Raw genomic sequence first — 15,676 nt, 5'->3', positions numbered from 1 at the left:
CCGGGCTGGGGATACGAACCCGCCACCTTAGGTGTATGTGGCTGGCGCCTTAGCCGCTTGAGCCATGACTCATGATCTTATAGGTTCTCTTGAGATTAATAAAATAAATTCCTTTTTTTCTCTTCTCATCTCTTTCTTCTCTGGTTCAGAGAATCTACAGCTGAACATTATTCCCTTCCTTGATTCTCTCTGCCTATAAATCTATCCCTTACTACCACAGCCCGTGGTCTTCAATTTACAGAGGTTCCACATGAGTTCAGACACCTGTTGAGGGATTCTTTCCCTTATCCTTGGTGGTAAAGGAGTTCTTTTTGAGCTTTGTGTCAATTAATAGTTAATGGGATAGTGTATCTATCTGGCCTTTCTGCTGAATGTTTTAATATGTTCCAAGTAACAATAGGTTCCATGAGATGAGGAATGTTCTTCCTAAATGAAAAAAAAAAGCAATTGAGTAAGTTTGGGACATGTTCCGTTCAGTATATAGGAACATTCTGGAGATGGTGCATATTACCATATTAAAGCATCCCTAAAGTTCTCTAGTCAAGAAGGCTATTTATCTGTTTTAGAACATTATATTTACTGTAATAACAAACACATACCACTTACTCCACTTACTGTGTATGAAGTATTCGTCTGAGTGCTGTACACATATTCTATATTCTTCACAACTGCTTTGTGAAGTAGGTGGTGTTATTATACTCTTTTACAGAGGGAGAAATCAAAGTACAGAGATTAAGTGACTTTCCCCAGGATACTTAGCTAGTAAGTGGTGGAAATGATATCTGAAGCAGGTAGTCTGGCTACAGGGTCTGTGGTTTTTTTTTTTTTTTTTGTCAGGGCTGGGTTTGAACCCACCACCTCTAGCATATGGGGCTGGCGCCCTACTCCTTTGAGCCACAGGTGCCACCCAGGGTCTGTGTTCTTAACTGTTAAAGTATATTGATGTTCTCAAACTTACTTGATACTATGACACTTCTTTTTTCTTTTTTTTTTTGAGACAGAGTCTCAAGCTGTCACCCTGGGTAGAGTACTGTGATGTCATAGCTTACAGCAACTTCCAATTCTTGGGTTTAAGCGATTCTCTTGCCTCAGCCTCCCAAGTAGCTGGGATTACAGGCACCACCACAACACCTGGCTACGTTTTTGTTGCAGTTGTCATTGTTGTTTAGCTGGCCCAGGCTAGGTTCGAACCCACCAGCCTTGGTGTATATGGCTGGCACCCTACCCACTGAGCTATGGGTGCTGCCAGATGACACTTTTTTATTGTTCTAGAATATATCTTTTGGAATAACTTTGTTCCATGGGACAGTTTGGGAAATGATTTAATAATGGATCTATTTAATCCACCTGTAATCACCTCACACCTGTAATCCTAGCACTCTGAGAGGCTGACGTGCGAGAATTGCTTGAGGTCAGGAACTTTTCTCTTTTTATAGAGACAGGGTTTCACTCTTGCTCAGGCTGAAGCAAGAGTATGTCCCTGTCTCTATAAAAAAAAAATAGAAAAATTAGCCTGGTGTGGTGGCATGCACCTATAGACCCAGCTACCCAGGAGGCTGAGGCAGAAGCCCATGAGTTTGAGGTTGCAGTAAGCCACTGCACTCTAGCCAGGGTGACATAGAGAGGCCTTATCTCAAAAATAAATAAATAAATAAATAAATAAGGTAAAACAAATATTAAGAATGAAAAAATTCAGACCTGTAACGGTGGTGAAGGCAGGAGGATCGCTTGAACCTGTGAGTACAAGGCTGAAGTGAGTTACAGCTGTGCCACTGCAATCCAGCCTGGGTAACCAAGAAAGACCCTGTCTCTTAAGAAAAAAAAAATGAATGAAAAAAATAGTGCTAATCAAGTTCTCCTTTTTTTTTAATAAATAGCAAACATCTATTTTGTAGTAATTTATTAAAATCATGTGAGGTTCAAAAACGCTGACTTTATAAATTTTTTTCTTAAAATAGCCTTTTCCCATGTATGTCACGTATGTGAGTGTAGTATTTATTCATATATTTGTCATATTTTTCTTTTCTTTTAAAAGAAAATTTAAAGAAAATTCTCCTCCATATTTGAGGAGACAGTATAAGACTTTTTGCCACCTGACATAATTCTTTTTGCATTAAAAGAAAATTCTCCTCCATATTTGAGGAGACAGTATAAGACTTTTTGCCACCTGACATAATTCTTTTTGCCACCTGTCATAATTCTGACATAATTTTGTCACGGGCTAGAGAAAAGCAGTTGAAGAAATTACTATTAATGGTGTCTATTTAAAACCTTTTGCTAAGGAATGGTATCTATGGCTCAGTGAGTAGAGTGCCGGCCCCATATACCAGAGGTGGTGGGTTCAAACCCCACCTAGGCCAAAAAAAACTGCAAAAAAAAAAAACAAAACTGGGGGTTGTGGCGGGCACCTGTAGTCCCACCTACTCGGGAGGCTAAGGCAAGAGAATCACCTACGCCCAAGAGCTGGAGGTTGCTGTGAGCTGTGAGCTGTGAGCTGTGATGCTACAACACTCTACCAAGGGTGACAAAGTGAGACTCTGTCTCTAAAAAAATACCTTTTGCTAAATAGAATCCATAATTTAAGGCAGAATATACTGACACCATAGGTTCCATTCTCAACTTCCTTTGGTGTGAAATTAAATATAACTTCATCATGATCATTAATTTTTATGAGTAAATCAGTTCTGCAAATCTTGATCTTGAAAGAACCAGGACTCTTTGCTTAGTTAGAGAACCATCACCCTTTGCCACTTTTGTTATATAGTAGGAAGCAGAGACTATGGCCCACAAAGTCAAAATATTTACAGTCTGTCCCTTTACAGAAAAAGTTTGCTAATCCCTGGTAGCAACTTCTCATCTAAAATGATAGCTGCTTTGCCACAAAGTAGGTAGCAGTTTTCTTGGCATGTGTTTTTGTTCTGATGGTACAAGTCAGAAAGCAGTTCTGCAATCCACACCACCACCTTGAGGTATATTCTTTGTACAGACTCTTCAAAGACTACCCTTCACCTTCCTGTTTATGGACGTTGTGTTCTGAATCTTTACCTTTCTTGTATTCGGTCCTTGGCACCATTCCTCTCAAGATACATCTATTTTAGTCTTTCTCTTTGTTCCTACCCCACACTTCAGATTTGTTTACCTAAAATCTCATTACGATATGGGGAGTGACTCCTTTCTGATACATTCTTAAAGATACTTTTTATTTAGTGTGTGGAATACTGACATTACAAATTCATTACCATGTATTGTAAATTTTGAATTTTTAAAATGAAAATCACTTTTTTTTTTTTTTTTTTAATATTCTTGAAGGTTTTTAACATGTGGAACTAAACTTCTCTATCTTTGGACTTCATCGCATACAAATTCTATTCCTGGAACAGTACCCAGAAAAGGCTATATCATGGAAAGGATAGTGCTACAGGTAATGCTACTTCTTGACATATTGAAATGTTTGAATTTAAACTCCTTTTTAGGCTTGGCGCCTTGAAGTTTTTATAGCTCAAGCGACTAAGGCACCAGCCACATACACCAGAGCTAGCAGGCTCAAATCCAGCCCGGGCCTGCCAAACAACAATGACAAATACAACCAAAAAATAGCCAGGTGTTGTGGCAGGCGCCTGTGGTTCCAGCTACTTGGGGGGCTGAGGCAAGAGAATTGCTTAAGCCCAAGAGTTTGAGATTGCTGTGAGCTGTGACACTACAGCACTCTACGTAGGGTGACATAGTTATACTGTCTCAAAAAATAAATAAATGAAAATAAATAAAATAAAAATAAGTTTCTTTTTAAGAAGTGTGTGTATATATACCATGATTTGGGTTGTTACTAAAGAAACCTAATTGACCTTGTTTTAATATCAGGATCTGTCTTATATTTAAATATTAATATTTCTGAAAAAACAATCAAACACACTGTACCCATCCCAAAAAATATATATGTGCTGTTGAGAATTCCCAACAATGGTAATCACTTTCAAGAAGAAGATAAGTATTACTTTAATATTCAACGTAAACTCCACCCTGATTGCTAAGAAAAATCAATTTTCTTACAGAAGTTAATGTGGCAGATATATGGACTACAATTTGATCAAATTCTGTTAAATTTTTAAGGTTGATTTTCCTTCTCCTACATTTGATATTATTTATACAACTCCTCAAGTTGACAGAAGCATTATACAACCACACAACTTAGAAACACTGGAGAATGATATAAAGGAGAAACTTCTTGATATTCTTCAGAGAGACTCATCACTTGGGTATGCTCTGTGTATTCTCTTTTGCCTGGGTATTTCCTATAATGGAAAGGTCAGGTTAAAGGCTTATGTTAAATGCCCTGATTTAGTGATTTATCAGCACTTTTGGTGTGGAACGTTTTTTATTCAACTTATTCTATTAATTATATAAAAAGACGATGATTTTCTAAAAGTTTAGAAAATTGGACAAGTCAAACTTCATACTTGATCAAAAGGTACACAACAGACTGGGAGATGTATTTGGAATAAATATCAATAGATTAATTTAAATCTATAAAGAACATTGTCATATTAATAAGATTAAGATCAACTATTCAGGGGTAAAGGAGAGGAAGGATGAACAGGCAGGTCTATAAAGATTGCAATGTATATATTCTGTGACCCATCAATGGCCCTTCCAGGAACACAGAGTAGAGAAAATTCTTTCATATTTTTTTATAGAGACAAAAATGTCTGTTGCAGTATTTATTTGGATTACTGAAAAACGAGTTGGAAAAGTCTGTCAGCAGAGGTTAAGTTATGGTACATTTATCTAATGGAAGACTATGTAACCATTAAAAATGAGCTTAGTACAGAGCATGATGGCTCACAACTGTAATCCTAGCATTTTTGGAGGCAAGGTGGTTGGATCACTTGAGCTCAGGAGTTTGAGACTAGCCTGAGCAAAAGTGAGACCCCATCTCTACTAAAAATAGAAAAATTAGCTTGGTGTTGTGGTGGGCACCTGTAGTCCCAGCTACTCTAGATGTTAAGGCAGGACCACTTGAGCCTAGGAGCTCAAGGCTACAATGAGTGAGATACGATCATTCTACTGCCCTCTAGTCTGGGCAAAAAAAGTGAGACCTTGTGATTAAAAAATAAAGAAAACGTATGAGGTTATAGCTATATCACTAATATGTAAGATATGTTAAATGAAGGAAACAAGAATCAGAATAGTGTATATAATTTATTACCATGAACATAAAGGAAAAAGGAATGTGTGTATGTCCATGCATATCCTTCTGTATGAATAGAAGTTCTGGAAGAATACACAGGCTTAGGTGGTAGCTTCTGGGGAGGGGAATTGGAAAGAGAGAGAATTTACTTTGTACCTTTTGCAGTATTTGACTTTTCTGAGTACTCCACATGAATACATTTCTGCGCCTTTTTTTTTTTTTAAAGACATGGGGTCTCTTCTGCTGCAAAAAACAAAAGAAAGATGGGATCTCAATCTGTTGCCCAGGCTAGTCTTGAACTCCTGGCCTCAAGCAATTTGCCTTGGCCTACCAAAGTGCTGGGCTTACAGGCATGAGTCCAGCCTTAGTGCATGAATTTTATATATATGCATATTAAAATGGATGAGTAGGTAGTAAAATAGTGAAGGGTTTTAAATGTCTGTCAGTAAGCTTAAAACAAATATAATCTTTAAAGCAAGTCCTTTTCATTTTGAATATTCCTGAATTGAACTGTATAATCATCTTTTAAAGTTTTTAGTAGCATTTTTTTATATGGCATTTGATTTTACTTGTATGCAGTGGATAAAATTCTTACTGTTTCTTGGGGTAGGATCTGCTTTTTCTTTTTTTTCTTTTTTCACATGAAAAGTCTTTATTAATCCTCCTGTGAAAAATCTATACAATGGCTGCAGCTAACATCACGGTAGAGTCTTTACTCCTTCGCCTGTTATGCAATCTACAGCTCACTTTTTGCCAGCACCAACATTAGCCTTTGTGGTGCCCCTGACTTTCTTCATTCTGTTCTTGCGTTCCTTTTGCTGCTTTCTTGATGTCTTTTTCTTCTCATACAGGCCAGGCCTTGCAAGTCTATGTTTGGGTTCATTTTTCTTTGCATAATCCAAGGAATCATAAGTCATGCCAAAACCCGTTGTCTTCCCACCACCAAAGTGAGTTCTGAATCCAAATACAAAGATGACATCGGGTGTGGTCTTGTACATCTTGGCTAGTTTTTCTCTAATTTCTGTCTTTGGTACTGTTGCCTTCCCAGGGTGAAGGACATCAATGACCATTTTTTTTCCTCTAAAGTAGTCGGTTAGTCATGAACTTTCTGGTCCGGATAGTTACTGTGTCATTCATGATGGCGGGTGATTGTCAGGCAGCCAGGGAGGAAGAGCAGGATCTGCTTTTTCAACACTCATTTCTAGTGCCTGGCATCTGGCAAGAGTTCAGTGGATTTTTTTTTTTTTTTTTTTGAGACAGAGCCTCAAGCTGTCCCCCTGGGTAGAGTGCTGTGGCATCACAACTCACAGCAACCTCCAACTCCTGGCTCAAGCGAGTCTCCTGCCTCCACCTCCCAAGTAGCTGGGACCACAGGTGCCTGCCACAATGCCCGGCTATTTTTTGGTTGCAGCTGTCATTGTTGTTTTGGCAGGTCCGGGCTGGATTCAAACCCGCCACCTTAGGTGTATGTGGCTGGCACCTTAGCCACTTGAGCCACAGGCGTCAAGCCAGTGAATTTTTATTGTACTGAATTATCCTTAATTTTCCTTACTAAGGCTCTTTTATCAAAGCAGAATGATTTCTTTCCATCCTCAAATTAGGGTGAATTAGTGGTGTTTGCTGTACATTGCATTTTTCTGTTCCAAATTAGTATTAATGATTCTACCAATAAATGGCTAACCTAAATGAATACATTTCTTCTTTGTGTTTTTAATCATGATATCACTGAGAAGTAATTTAATTCTATTACATTTGCAGACTTTCTAAGGAAGATAAAGCTTTTTTGTGGGAGAAACGATGTTATTGCTTCAAATATGCAAATTGTCTTCCTAAAATACTAGCGAGTGCCCCAAACTGGAAATGGGTTAATCTTGCAAAAACTTACTCATTGCTTTATCAGTGGCCTCCATTGCACCCACTGACTGCATTGGAACTTCTTGATTCAAAGTAAGTCAAATGTATCTATTTGTTCTGTCTTATTGTCACTTTATTCAATAAGGTTATTATGTTGCAAGAGTATTTTTCTTTAGCCTGAAAATTCAATACATTTATAAATATAATACATGTATATTTATATAATATTCCTTTTTTTTTTTTTTTTTTTTGGGAGATGTAGTTTTACTTTGTCACTCTCCATAGAGTGCTGCAGCGTCACAGCTCACAGCAACCTCCAGTTCCTGGGCTTAGGCAATTCTCTTGCCTCAGCCTCTGGAGAAGCTGGGACTACAGGTACCCGCCATAATGCCTGGCTATTTTTTTGTTGCAGTTTGGCTGGGGCTGGGTTTGAACCCGCCACCCTCGGTATATGGGGCCAGCGCCCTACTCACTGAGCCATAGGCACTACCCCTATAATTATATTCTTTGTGTTTGGGTTAGCAAAAAAAGTATTTCATCACATTCAGAACTAAAGAAAAGGCTATATTATATATTTTGAATAATTTATTGTGGTTTTATGATCTGGACCAAAATTAATTTTTATGAACTTAAGGTTTCTAAATAATCTTAAAATTGAATCTAGATAGCACAGTAAGACTTTCTTCCTAAAAAATGATGAAACATTGTGTTTTTTTGTTTTGTTTTGTTTTGGTTTTGTTTAGAGACAGAGTCTCATTTTGTCACCCTCAGTTGAGTGCTATGACATCACAGCTCACAGCAACCTCAAACTCTTGGGCTTAAGTGATTCTCTTGCCTCAACCTCCCATGTAGCTGGGACTATAGGCGCCCACCACAACACCCAGCTATTTTTTTATTGTTGTTTGGCAAGCCCGGGCCAGGTTCAAACCCACCAGCTCTAGTGTGTGCGGCTGGCACCCTAGCCACTGAGCTACCGGCACCAAGCCAAAACATTGTTTTTTAATAAAGAGCTATTTAAATGTTCTTTGTCAGGAACAGATTGAGATTATATTTTCAAGAAATACAGATTGAGATTGTATTTTCCCTCTCCTTGTAGATTTGCTGATCAGGAAGTGAGATCGCTAGCTGTGACCTGGATTGAAGCCATTAGTGATGATGAGCTAACAGATCTTCTTCCACAGTTTGTTCAAGTGAGTTTTTTACTTCTGCCCTGCACCCCCAGTTTTGAGGAAAACTTGGTGAAACTTCAAACTTCTGTTTTGATTGAAAGTGGTTTTGTAGTGTAGGAACATTGAGGGGTTTTGTGAGTGGATTTAGTGTGATTTTTTTTTTTTCTTTCCCCATTGCTGTCATCTTCCCCACTTGAATATTATATATAGGTACCTGAATTTTCAGTTTGCAGACTTTTCAGAGTCTCAGAACAAACAAAACTTTAGTTTTTCCTTGACTTTTTCTTTACTGGTCACTTAGACATAGCTAATAAACTATCCCTAAGTCTACACTTTTGTGCCTACTTTCATTAATTTGGCCTAAGTTAATTCATCTGTTTCATTTTTATAAATATCATCTTTGGCAATACTTCATTTATATACTTTCTCTTTTGATAATTTGATCCAGACAATTAATGGGTCTGACTACTAGTAATTCTTACTCTCCTTTGCACATAGGCTTTGAAATATGAAATTTACTTGAATAGTTCATTAGTGCGCTTCCTTCTATCCAGAGCATTGGGAAATATCCAGATAGCCCACAATTTATATTGGTAAGATTTAAACTGTATTAAGTATCTTATTTTCATTCCTAGAATCTATCTATACAGATAGCATACTCTGTTGAGTGGTATGCCTAGAATACTTACTATGGATACCAAGTGTTTTAGGGAAGGCGTTATTTTGTCTTCAGAAATAAAACCAAAAATAATAAAACCTGTTGCAAAGTATTTGTCATATTATACAGCTCTCCAATCATGGATGAGGTTTTACTTGCTTAGATAGCTCAAAATAAATTCTTAGAAATCAAAAACTGAACTTGTTCAAGTGATTTTTTGAGAGAATTTCATCGAGTTCTCAGAAGTGGCTGACACAAATATTCTGCTGTATTAGGCTTCTTAAGGATGCCCTGCATGATGCACAGTTTGGTACCCGCTATGAACATGTCTTGGGTGCTCTCCTCTCAGTAGGAGGAAAAGGACTCAGAGAAGAACTTTTAAAGCAGACGAAACTCGTGCAGCTTTTAGGAGGAGTAGCAGAAAAAGTAAGGCAGGCTAGTGGATCAGCCAGACAGGTATGTATCCATAAAAGAGAATGTAAATGTTTTGATGTTAAGGTATCTTTATGTTGTTGACTCATTGAGTTGTTCTTCTCTCAGTAGATTCCCAGCAGCACTCTAACGATACATATGCTATTGGGGCAGATAAATTCAAAGGTTTATTTACAATATATAGGAAAATATTTGACTAACTCAGAAAATCAGTGCTTTTTAATTTCCATGCTTATTTCCTTCCTTTCTAATCAAAATCATTTTCTTGAAGTTCTTTTTCACTATATTGTTGTTAAATTTTTTGTAATTAAAAATGTCATGAAAGTATGAGTTAGTGCTAATTTTTTTAAAAAATCCAGATGATGAAGAGGTTTATGGAATAAAAAATGAAGATTTTTCTCATTTTCAATTCACTTTTCCAGTTTCCCCTGCAGGTAATTATTGTTCATAGTTTGCTGTATGTCTCTCCTGATAATTCTATGACTTTACGTGTGTATACTTGGATATACAAATTTTAAGAGGTTTTACAGAAACTGAATTGCATTTTATACACATACATATACACATACTTGTTCTTGTTGAGGTAGAATTCACCTTAAATAAAAATTCACTATTTTAACCATTTAAAAGTGTATAATTCAGGCCGGGCACAGTGCCTCATGCCTGTAATCCTAGCACTTCGGGAGGCCGAGGCAGGTGGATTGTCTGAGCTCAAGAGTTCAAGACCAGCCTGAGCTAGAGCCAGACCTCATCTCTAAAAAGATAGCTGGGCATTGTGGTGGCTACTTGGGAGGCTGAAGCAAGAGAATCACTTGAGCCCAAGAATTTGAGGTTGCTGTGAGCTATGACGCCACAGATGCCATGGCACTCTGCCGAGGGCAACAAACTGAGACTCTGTCTCAAGAAAAAAAAGAAAGATAAAGAAAAGTTTACAATTCAGTGGCTTTCAGTACATTCATCGTATTAGACCACTATCTAATTCCACAATATTTTAATCTTACCGAAGAGAAAAGCATGTGCCCATTAACCACTCACTCCTCATTTCCCTCTCTTCCCAGCCCTTAGTAACTACTAACTTGCTTTTTGTCTATATAAATCTGCCTACTCTTTTTGGCTACACAGAAACTGATTTATGTAATATGTGCCTTTTAGTGTCCAGTTTTCCCCCTCATGATGTTTGTGGAGCTCATCTATGTTCTTGTATGTTTAAATTCCTCATGCCTTTTTATGGCTGGATAACATTCCATTGTGTGAATATACCACATTTTGTTCATTAGTTGATGAACATTTGGGTTGTTTCCTTTTATGAACAATGCTGACTACTGTGAATAATGCTGCTATGGATATTCACGTACAAATTTTTGTTTGCTTGTTTTTACATTACCTGGGAATGGAATTGCTGGGTAATTGAGTGCTTAACTTTTTGAGGAACCAATAAACTATTATCTGCAACAGCTGTACCATTTTATACTACCACCAGCAATACATAGAGCTTCCTATTTCACCACATCTTCTCCAGAATTTATTTTCTGTTTTTTTCTCTTTTTATTACTATAGCTATTTTAATGGGTGTGAAGTGGTATCTTTGTGGTTTTGTTTTGCATTTCCCTAATGACTGATGATGTTGAACACATGTTCATGTGTTTCTTGGTCATTTGCATATCTTTGGAAATTTTTGAATATTCAAAAATATTCTGCCCATTTTAAACTGAACTATCTTCTTGTTGAGTTGTAAGAGTTCTTTATATATTCTGAATGTCAGACTTTTATCAGATATACTATTTGGAAATATTTTTCCCCATTCTGAGGGTTGTCTTTTTACTTTCTCGGTAGTATCTTTTGATGCACAAAATTTTTTAATTTGTTCATGCTTTCCATGTCACATCTAAGAATCCATCAAATCTAATGATACAAAGATGTACATTTGTGTTTTCTTCTAAAAGTTTTGTAGTTTTAGCACTGAAGTTTAGGTTTTGGTCCATTTTAAATTAATTTTGTGTATGTGATGGAAGGTAAAGGTCCAACTTCATTCTTCATGTGGTTATCAAGTTGTCTTAGCACCAATTGTTAAAGAGATTCTTTCCTCATGGATGGTTTGACACCCTTGTCAAATAACAGTTGACTGTGTAAGTGAGTTTATTTCTAGACTCTCAATTCTTTTCCATTTGTCTGTGTGTCTATCCTTATGCTATAGTGTTTTGATTACCATAGTTTTATAGTTAATTTTGAAATTGGGAAATATGAGTCCTTTAACTTCATTCTTTTTCAAGATTGTTCTGGCTATTCAGGGATCTCTTGCAATTTCATTGAATTTTGGGATCAGTATGTCCATTTCTGGGAAAAAAACAAGTAGCAATTTTGGTGAGAATTGTGTTGAATTTGTAGATTAATTTGGGAAATATTGCAACTTTAACAATATTAAGTCTTCTAGTTCATGAAAATGGAAGGTTTTTTTTTTTTTTTTTGCTTTACCTTAGAGAATTCATGTTAGCACATATAATTATCCTTAGTTTCTTAATACCATATACAGTATTATAAAATATTATAGCATAAATCATATGGGGCTTTTTCCAGGGGGGTTGTTTTGTTTTGTTTGAGATAGGATCTTGTTCAGTTGCCTGGGCTAGAATGCAATGGTATAATCACAGCTCATAGCAATCTCAAACGATTGGGCTCAAGTGATCCCCATGCCCTGCTAATTTTCTTTTTTTGTAGAGACAGGGTCTTGCTGTTGCCCAGGCTGATCTTGAACTCCTGGCCTCAGGCGATCCTTCTGCTTCTGCCTCCCAAAGTGTTAGGATTATAGCCTTGAGCCATAGTTATGAACCATTAACTCTGTTTAAGTTGTTTACACATTTTTCCTTTCCAAAACAGTGCTTCAATGAACTGTAGTATGTAAGTTTTTGCCCATTTGTTAGTATTTATTTATAGTGTATTCCAATAGTGAAACAGCTCAGTTGAGAGCTATATACATTTTTAGTTATAGTAGCTTATGTGAGCTATCCCCATAAAAACATCCATACCTTACATACGTCTGTCCTCACCAACAGATTATCAAATTATCTTTTATCACTGGATGTTGTCTCGATTTTTCATCAGACAGATGGAAAATTGCAACTAATTTTGTTTACTTTCTATTTCATTATTAGTGAGCTGAACATTTCCATGTACATTGGTTGGGCCATATGACTTTCCCCCCCATTTATAGCTTTGGCCATCCTAATGTTACTTTACAGTAAAAATTAACTCTTTATTGAGCAACAACTTTTTTTGAGTATGTGACAGTGGAGCATTTTATAAATTGTGTCCACAGCATAATTTGTTGTCTTAAAAATAGATCTTCATTTTTATTATGTACTTATATATCAATTTCTTTCCATAGGTTGTCCTTCAAAGGAGTATGGAACGAGTACAGTCCTTTTTTCTGAGAAATAAATGCCGTCTACCTCTCAAGCCAAGCCTAGTGGCAAAAGAATTAAATATTAAGGTGACACATACAATACTTGTAAATTCATATTACATTTCAAAGTAATATATAAGAAGAATGGGCAGATGTGCTTAAGGCAAAGTATGTACAGATGGATGTCTGTTTGTATTAGGATCCATATTTATCTCACTATATTTTTACCTAATCACAATTCCTGAAAGAAAAAATAGAAAATTTTTACTACCTTGGGTTTTTCATTTTTCTGTTAAATTGTTCTCACTCTTATCTTTTTATCGTCAGTTTCACTTTCAAAGAAGATTTGATTTTTGCTAATGAAATTGTTACTTTTTTTTTTTTTTTCTTTGAGACAGAGTCCCACTTTGTTTCCCTGGGTAGAGTGCTGTAGCATCATAGCTCACAGCAATGTCCAACTTTCCATAGGTTGGAATTGCTTGGGCATAAGTGATTCGCTTGCCTCAGCTTCCTGAATAGCTGGATCTATAGGCACCTGCCGTACCTCCTGGCCATTTTTTAGAGCAAGCACTGGGTCTTGCTCTTGCTCAGGCTGATCTGGAACCTGTGAGCTCAGTCAGTCCACCTGCCTTGGCCTCCCAGAAATTGTTACTCTCATAAATATTTGATTCTATGGCTAATTGATTATAATAGTACCTTAAAATAGAGATCTCAGCTCAGTGCCTGTGGCTCAAGTGGCTAAGGCGCCAGCCACGTACACCTAAGGTGGCGGGTTGGAATCCAGCCCAGGCCCACCAAACAACAATGATGGCTGCAACCAAAAAATAGCCAGGTGTTGTGGCCGGTGCCTGTGGTCCCAGCTACTTGGGAGGCTGAGGCAGGAGACTCGCTTGAGCCCAGAAGTTGGAGGTTGCTATGAGCTGTGATGCCACAGCACTCTACCCAGGGGGATAGCTTGAGGCTCTGTCTCAAAAAAAAAAAAAATATAGATCTTATATTAGATCACAATAATTTAAAGGAAGGATAAGAAACAAGACAAGAACATAAGACTTTATGTTCTATTGAGGTGTTAGACACATAAAAAGCTCAAGCTTTAAACATTTTTGTCTCAAATTTTAAAGTTTTTGCTTCTTTGCCTAGAAAAATATATGCTTACATTAAAGTTTCCAAAAGTATTTTTACATACCTATTATCTGCTAAATAATATAAAAAGCAGTTCTCTTGTGTTATTTATTCTGAGTAAAACAACTCAGAATGTCATAATTTAAAGGAATAAGCAAAAGGGGACAAATGCCTAGGACAAAAAAAATCTAGACCCATTTTTATTTCAGTGTTATCTTTCTAATACTTAACATGTTGTATTTGCAGTCATGTTCCTTCTTTAGTTCTAATGCTGTGCCCCTCAAAGTCACCATGGTGAATGCTGACCCTATGGGAGAAGAAATTAATGTTATGTTTAAGGTGAGCAAAATAAGTTACTTTTTTAAAAATGGCATTTTAGACCCAGGAATGGATTAACAAACTGTGGTGTATGTATACCATGAAATACTATTCAGCGGTAAAACAATATGGAGACTTCACACCTTTTGTATTAACCTGGAGGGAGTTGAAACACATTCTTCTTGAAAGTATCACAAGAATGGAAAAACAGATATCCAATGTACTTGATACTAATATGAAGCCAGCAGACAATCTGATACATGCCCACACAAGAGAAAAATTCAGTTCAGTTCAATTAGGAGGGAGGGGGAGGGTGTGCTCCCACTTCTGGGCACAATGTAAGCGTATGTAGCACACCTCTTGGGTGTGGGACACAACTACAAGAGGGACTTTACCAAACAAATGTAAACATTGTAAGCTAGTTTGTACCCTCACATTAACCTGAAATAAAAAATTGAATATAATTAGCATACCATAAAGCTTAACCTTTTACAGTGTACTCAGGAAGCTGAGACATGAAGAGGTTATGTATCTCTCCAGAATTCTGCAAGACAAAGGCAGTTTGCAGCAGTTCTGTTCATCTCAGTCCTCACTCTTTCCTACCTTCCCTGCCCTCCATCCCCAGTTTTTATAGTATGTAATCCATTAAGTCTTTTGGAAAGCTACCAGTTTCATTTTGTTTCCTTGATTTCAAGGTTGGTGAAGATCTTAGGCAAGATATGTTAGCTTTACAGATGATAAAGATTATGGATAAGATCTGGCTTAAAGAAGGACTAGATCTGAGGATGGTAATTTTCAAATGTCTCTCAACTGGCAGAGATAGAGGTAAGTGTATTAGCTGTGTCTTAGTTTTTCTGTTAACTTCACTCAGAATGTCTTACCTGCCCTAAGGGTCCTGATGCAGAAACTTTGTGATCTCAGTTGTTAATGATTAAATCTCTTTAAAAGAACAACTTAGTGAGTAGTCCAAATAGAAGCTTGATTTATGGACGCTAGAGGTGTTCAGTAATTGACCCATGAAGACTTTATGGTCTTTAGCTTTTGAACTTAAAAAATAAGGCCATTTGTAACTTTAATTTTATTTCTGTAAAATTAGATAGTGGTTACAAAGTTCTTTTTTTCCATCAAGAGGAAATTTGTCTTATTGTTTATTGAATAAGTTTTTGAAATAATGAATGTAGAACAACGCAGTATCTGGTACATATTACATGCTCAATGAATGGCAACCATCATTATTATTCCTATTCAATAAATTGTTGTATTTTATCTACCATGTGTAAAATACTAAGAATATGTGGTGCTTGCTTCTTTTTAGAAGGGAGCAATTAAAGATATGTAAAGGTGGCTCGGCGCCTATAGCTCAACCGGCTAAGGCGCCAGCCACCTACACCTAAGGTGGCGGGTTCGAATCCCCAGCCTGGACCGGCCAAACAACAATGACGCTGCAACCAAAAAAATAGCCGGGCATTGTGGCGGGCGCCTGTGGTCCCAGCTACTTGGGAGGCGGAGGCAGGAGACTCGCTTGAGCCCAGGAGTTG

At 37.1% G+C, this 15,676-nt stretch overlaps 1 protein-coding gene and 1 pseudogene across 1 annotated transcript in view; one reads left to right on the top strand and one right to left on the bottom strand.

Moving 5' to 3' along the window:
* The window catches only part of PIK3C2A (phosphatidylinositol-4-phosphate 3-kinase catalytic subunit type 2 alpha), a 109,611-nt gene that overhangs the window by 75,006 nt on the left and 18,929 nt on the right, over window positions 1-15,676 (top strand). The window contains exons 14-22 of the mRNA XM_003781141.3: window positions 3,310-3,421; window positions 4,108-4,253; window positions 6,944-7,132; window positions 8,136-8,229; window positions 8,707-8,801; window positions 9,142-9,322; window positions 12,681-12,785; window positions 14,067-14,159; window positions 14,834-14,963. Of these exons, the coding sequence (XP_003781189.1) occupies window positions 3,310-3,421; window positions 4,108-4,253; window positions 6,944-7,132; window positions 8,136-8,229; window positions 8,707-8,801; window positions 9,142-9,322; window positions 12,681-12,785; window positions 14,067-14,159; window positions 14,834-14,963 (1,145 nt within the window). The remainder of the gene's footprint in view (window positions 1-3,309; window positions 3,422-4,107; window positions 4,254-6,943; window positions 7,133-8,135; window positions 8,230-8,706; window positions 8,802-9,141; window positions 9,323-12,680; window positions 12,786-14,066; window positions 14,160-14,833; window positions 14,964-15,676) is intronic.
* On the bottom strand, window positions 5,903-6,360 carry LOC111727765 (annotated as a pseudogene).

Source organism: Otolemur garnettii, unplaced genomic scaffold (assembly GCF_000181295.1).
Source record: "Otolemur garnettii isolate 467f Iridium unplaced genomic scaffold, OtoGar3 scaffold00001, whole genome shotgun sequence".
In the NCBI taxonomy this organism is placed as follows: domain Eukaryota; kingdom Metazoa; phylum Chordata; class Mammalia; order Primates; family Galagidae; genus Otolemur; species Otolemur garnettii.
The sequence above is the reverse complement of the archived record's forward strand: the minus strand, read 5'-3'. Positions and strand labels throughout refer to the sequence as shown.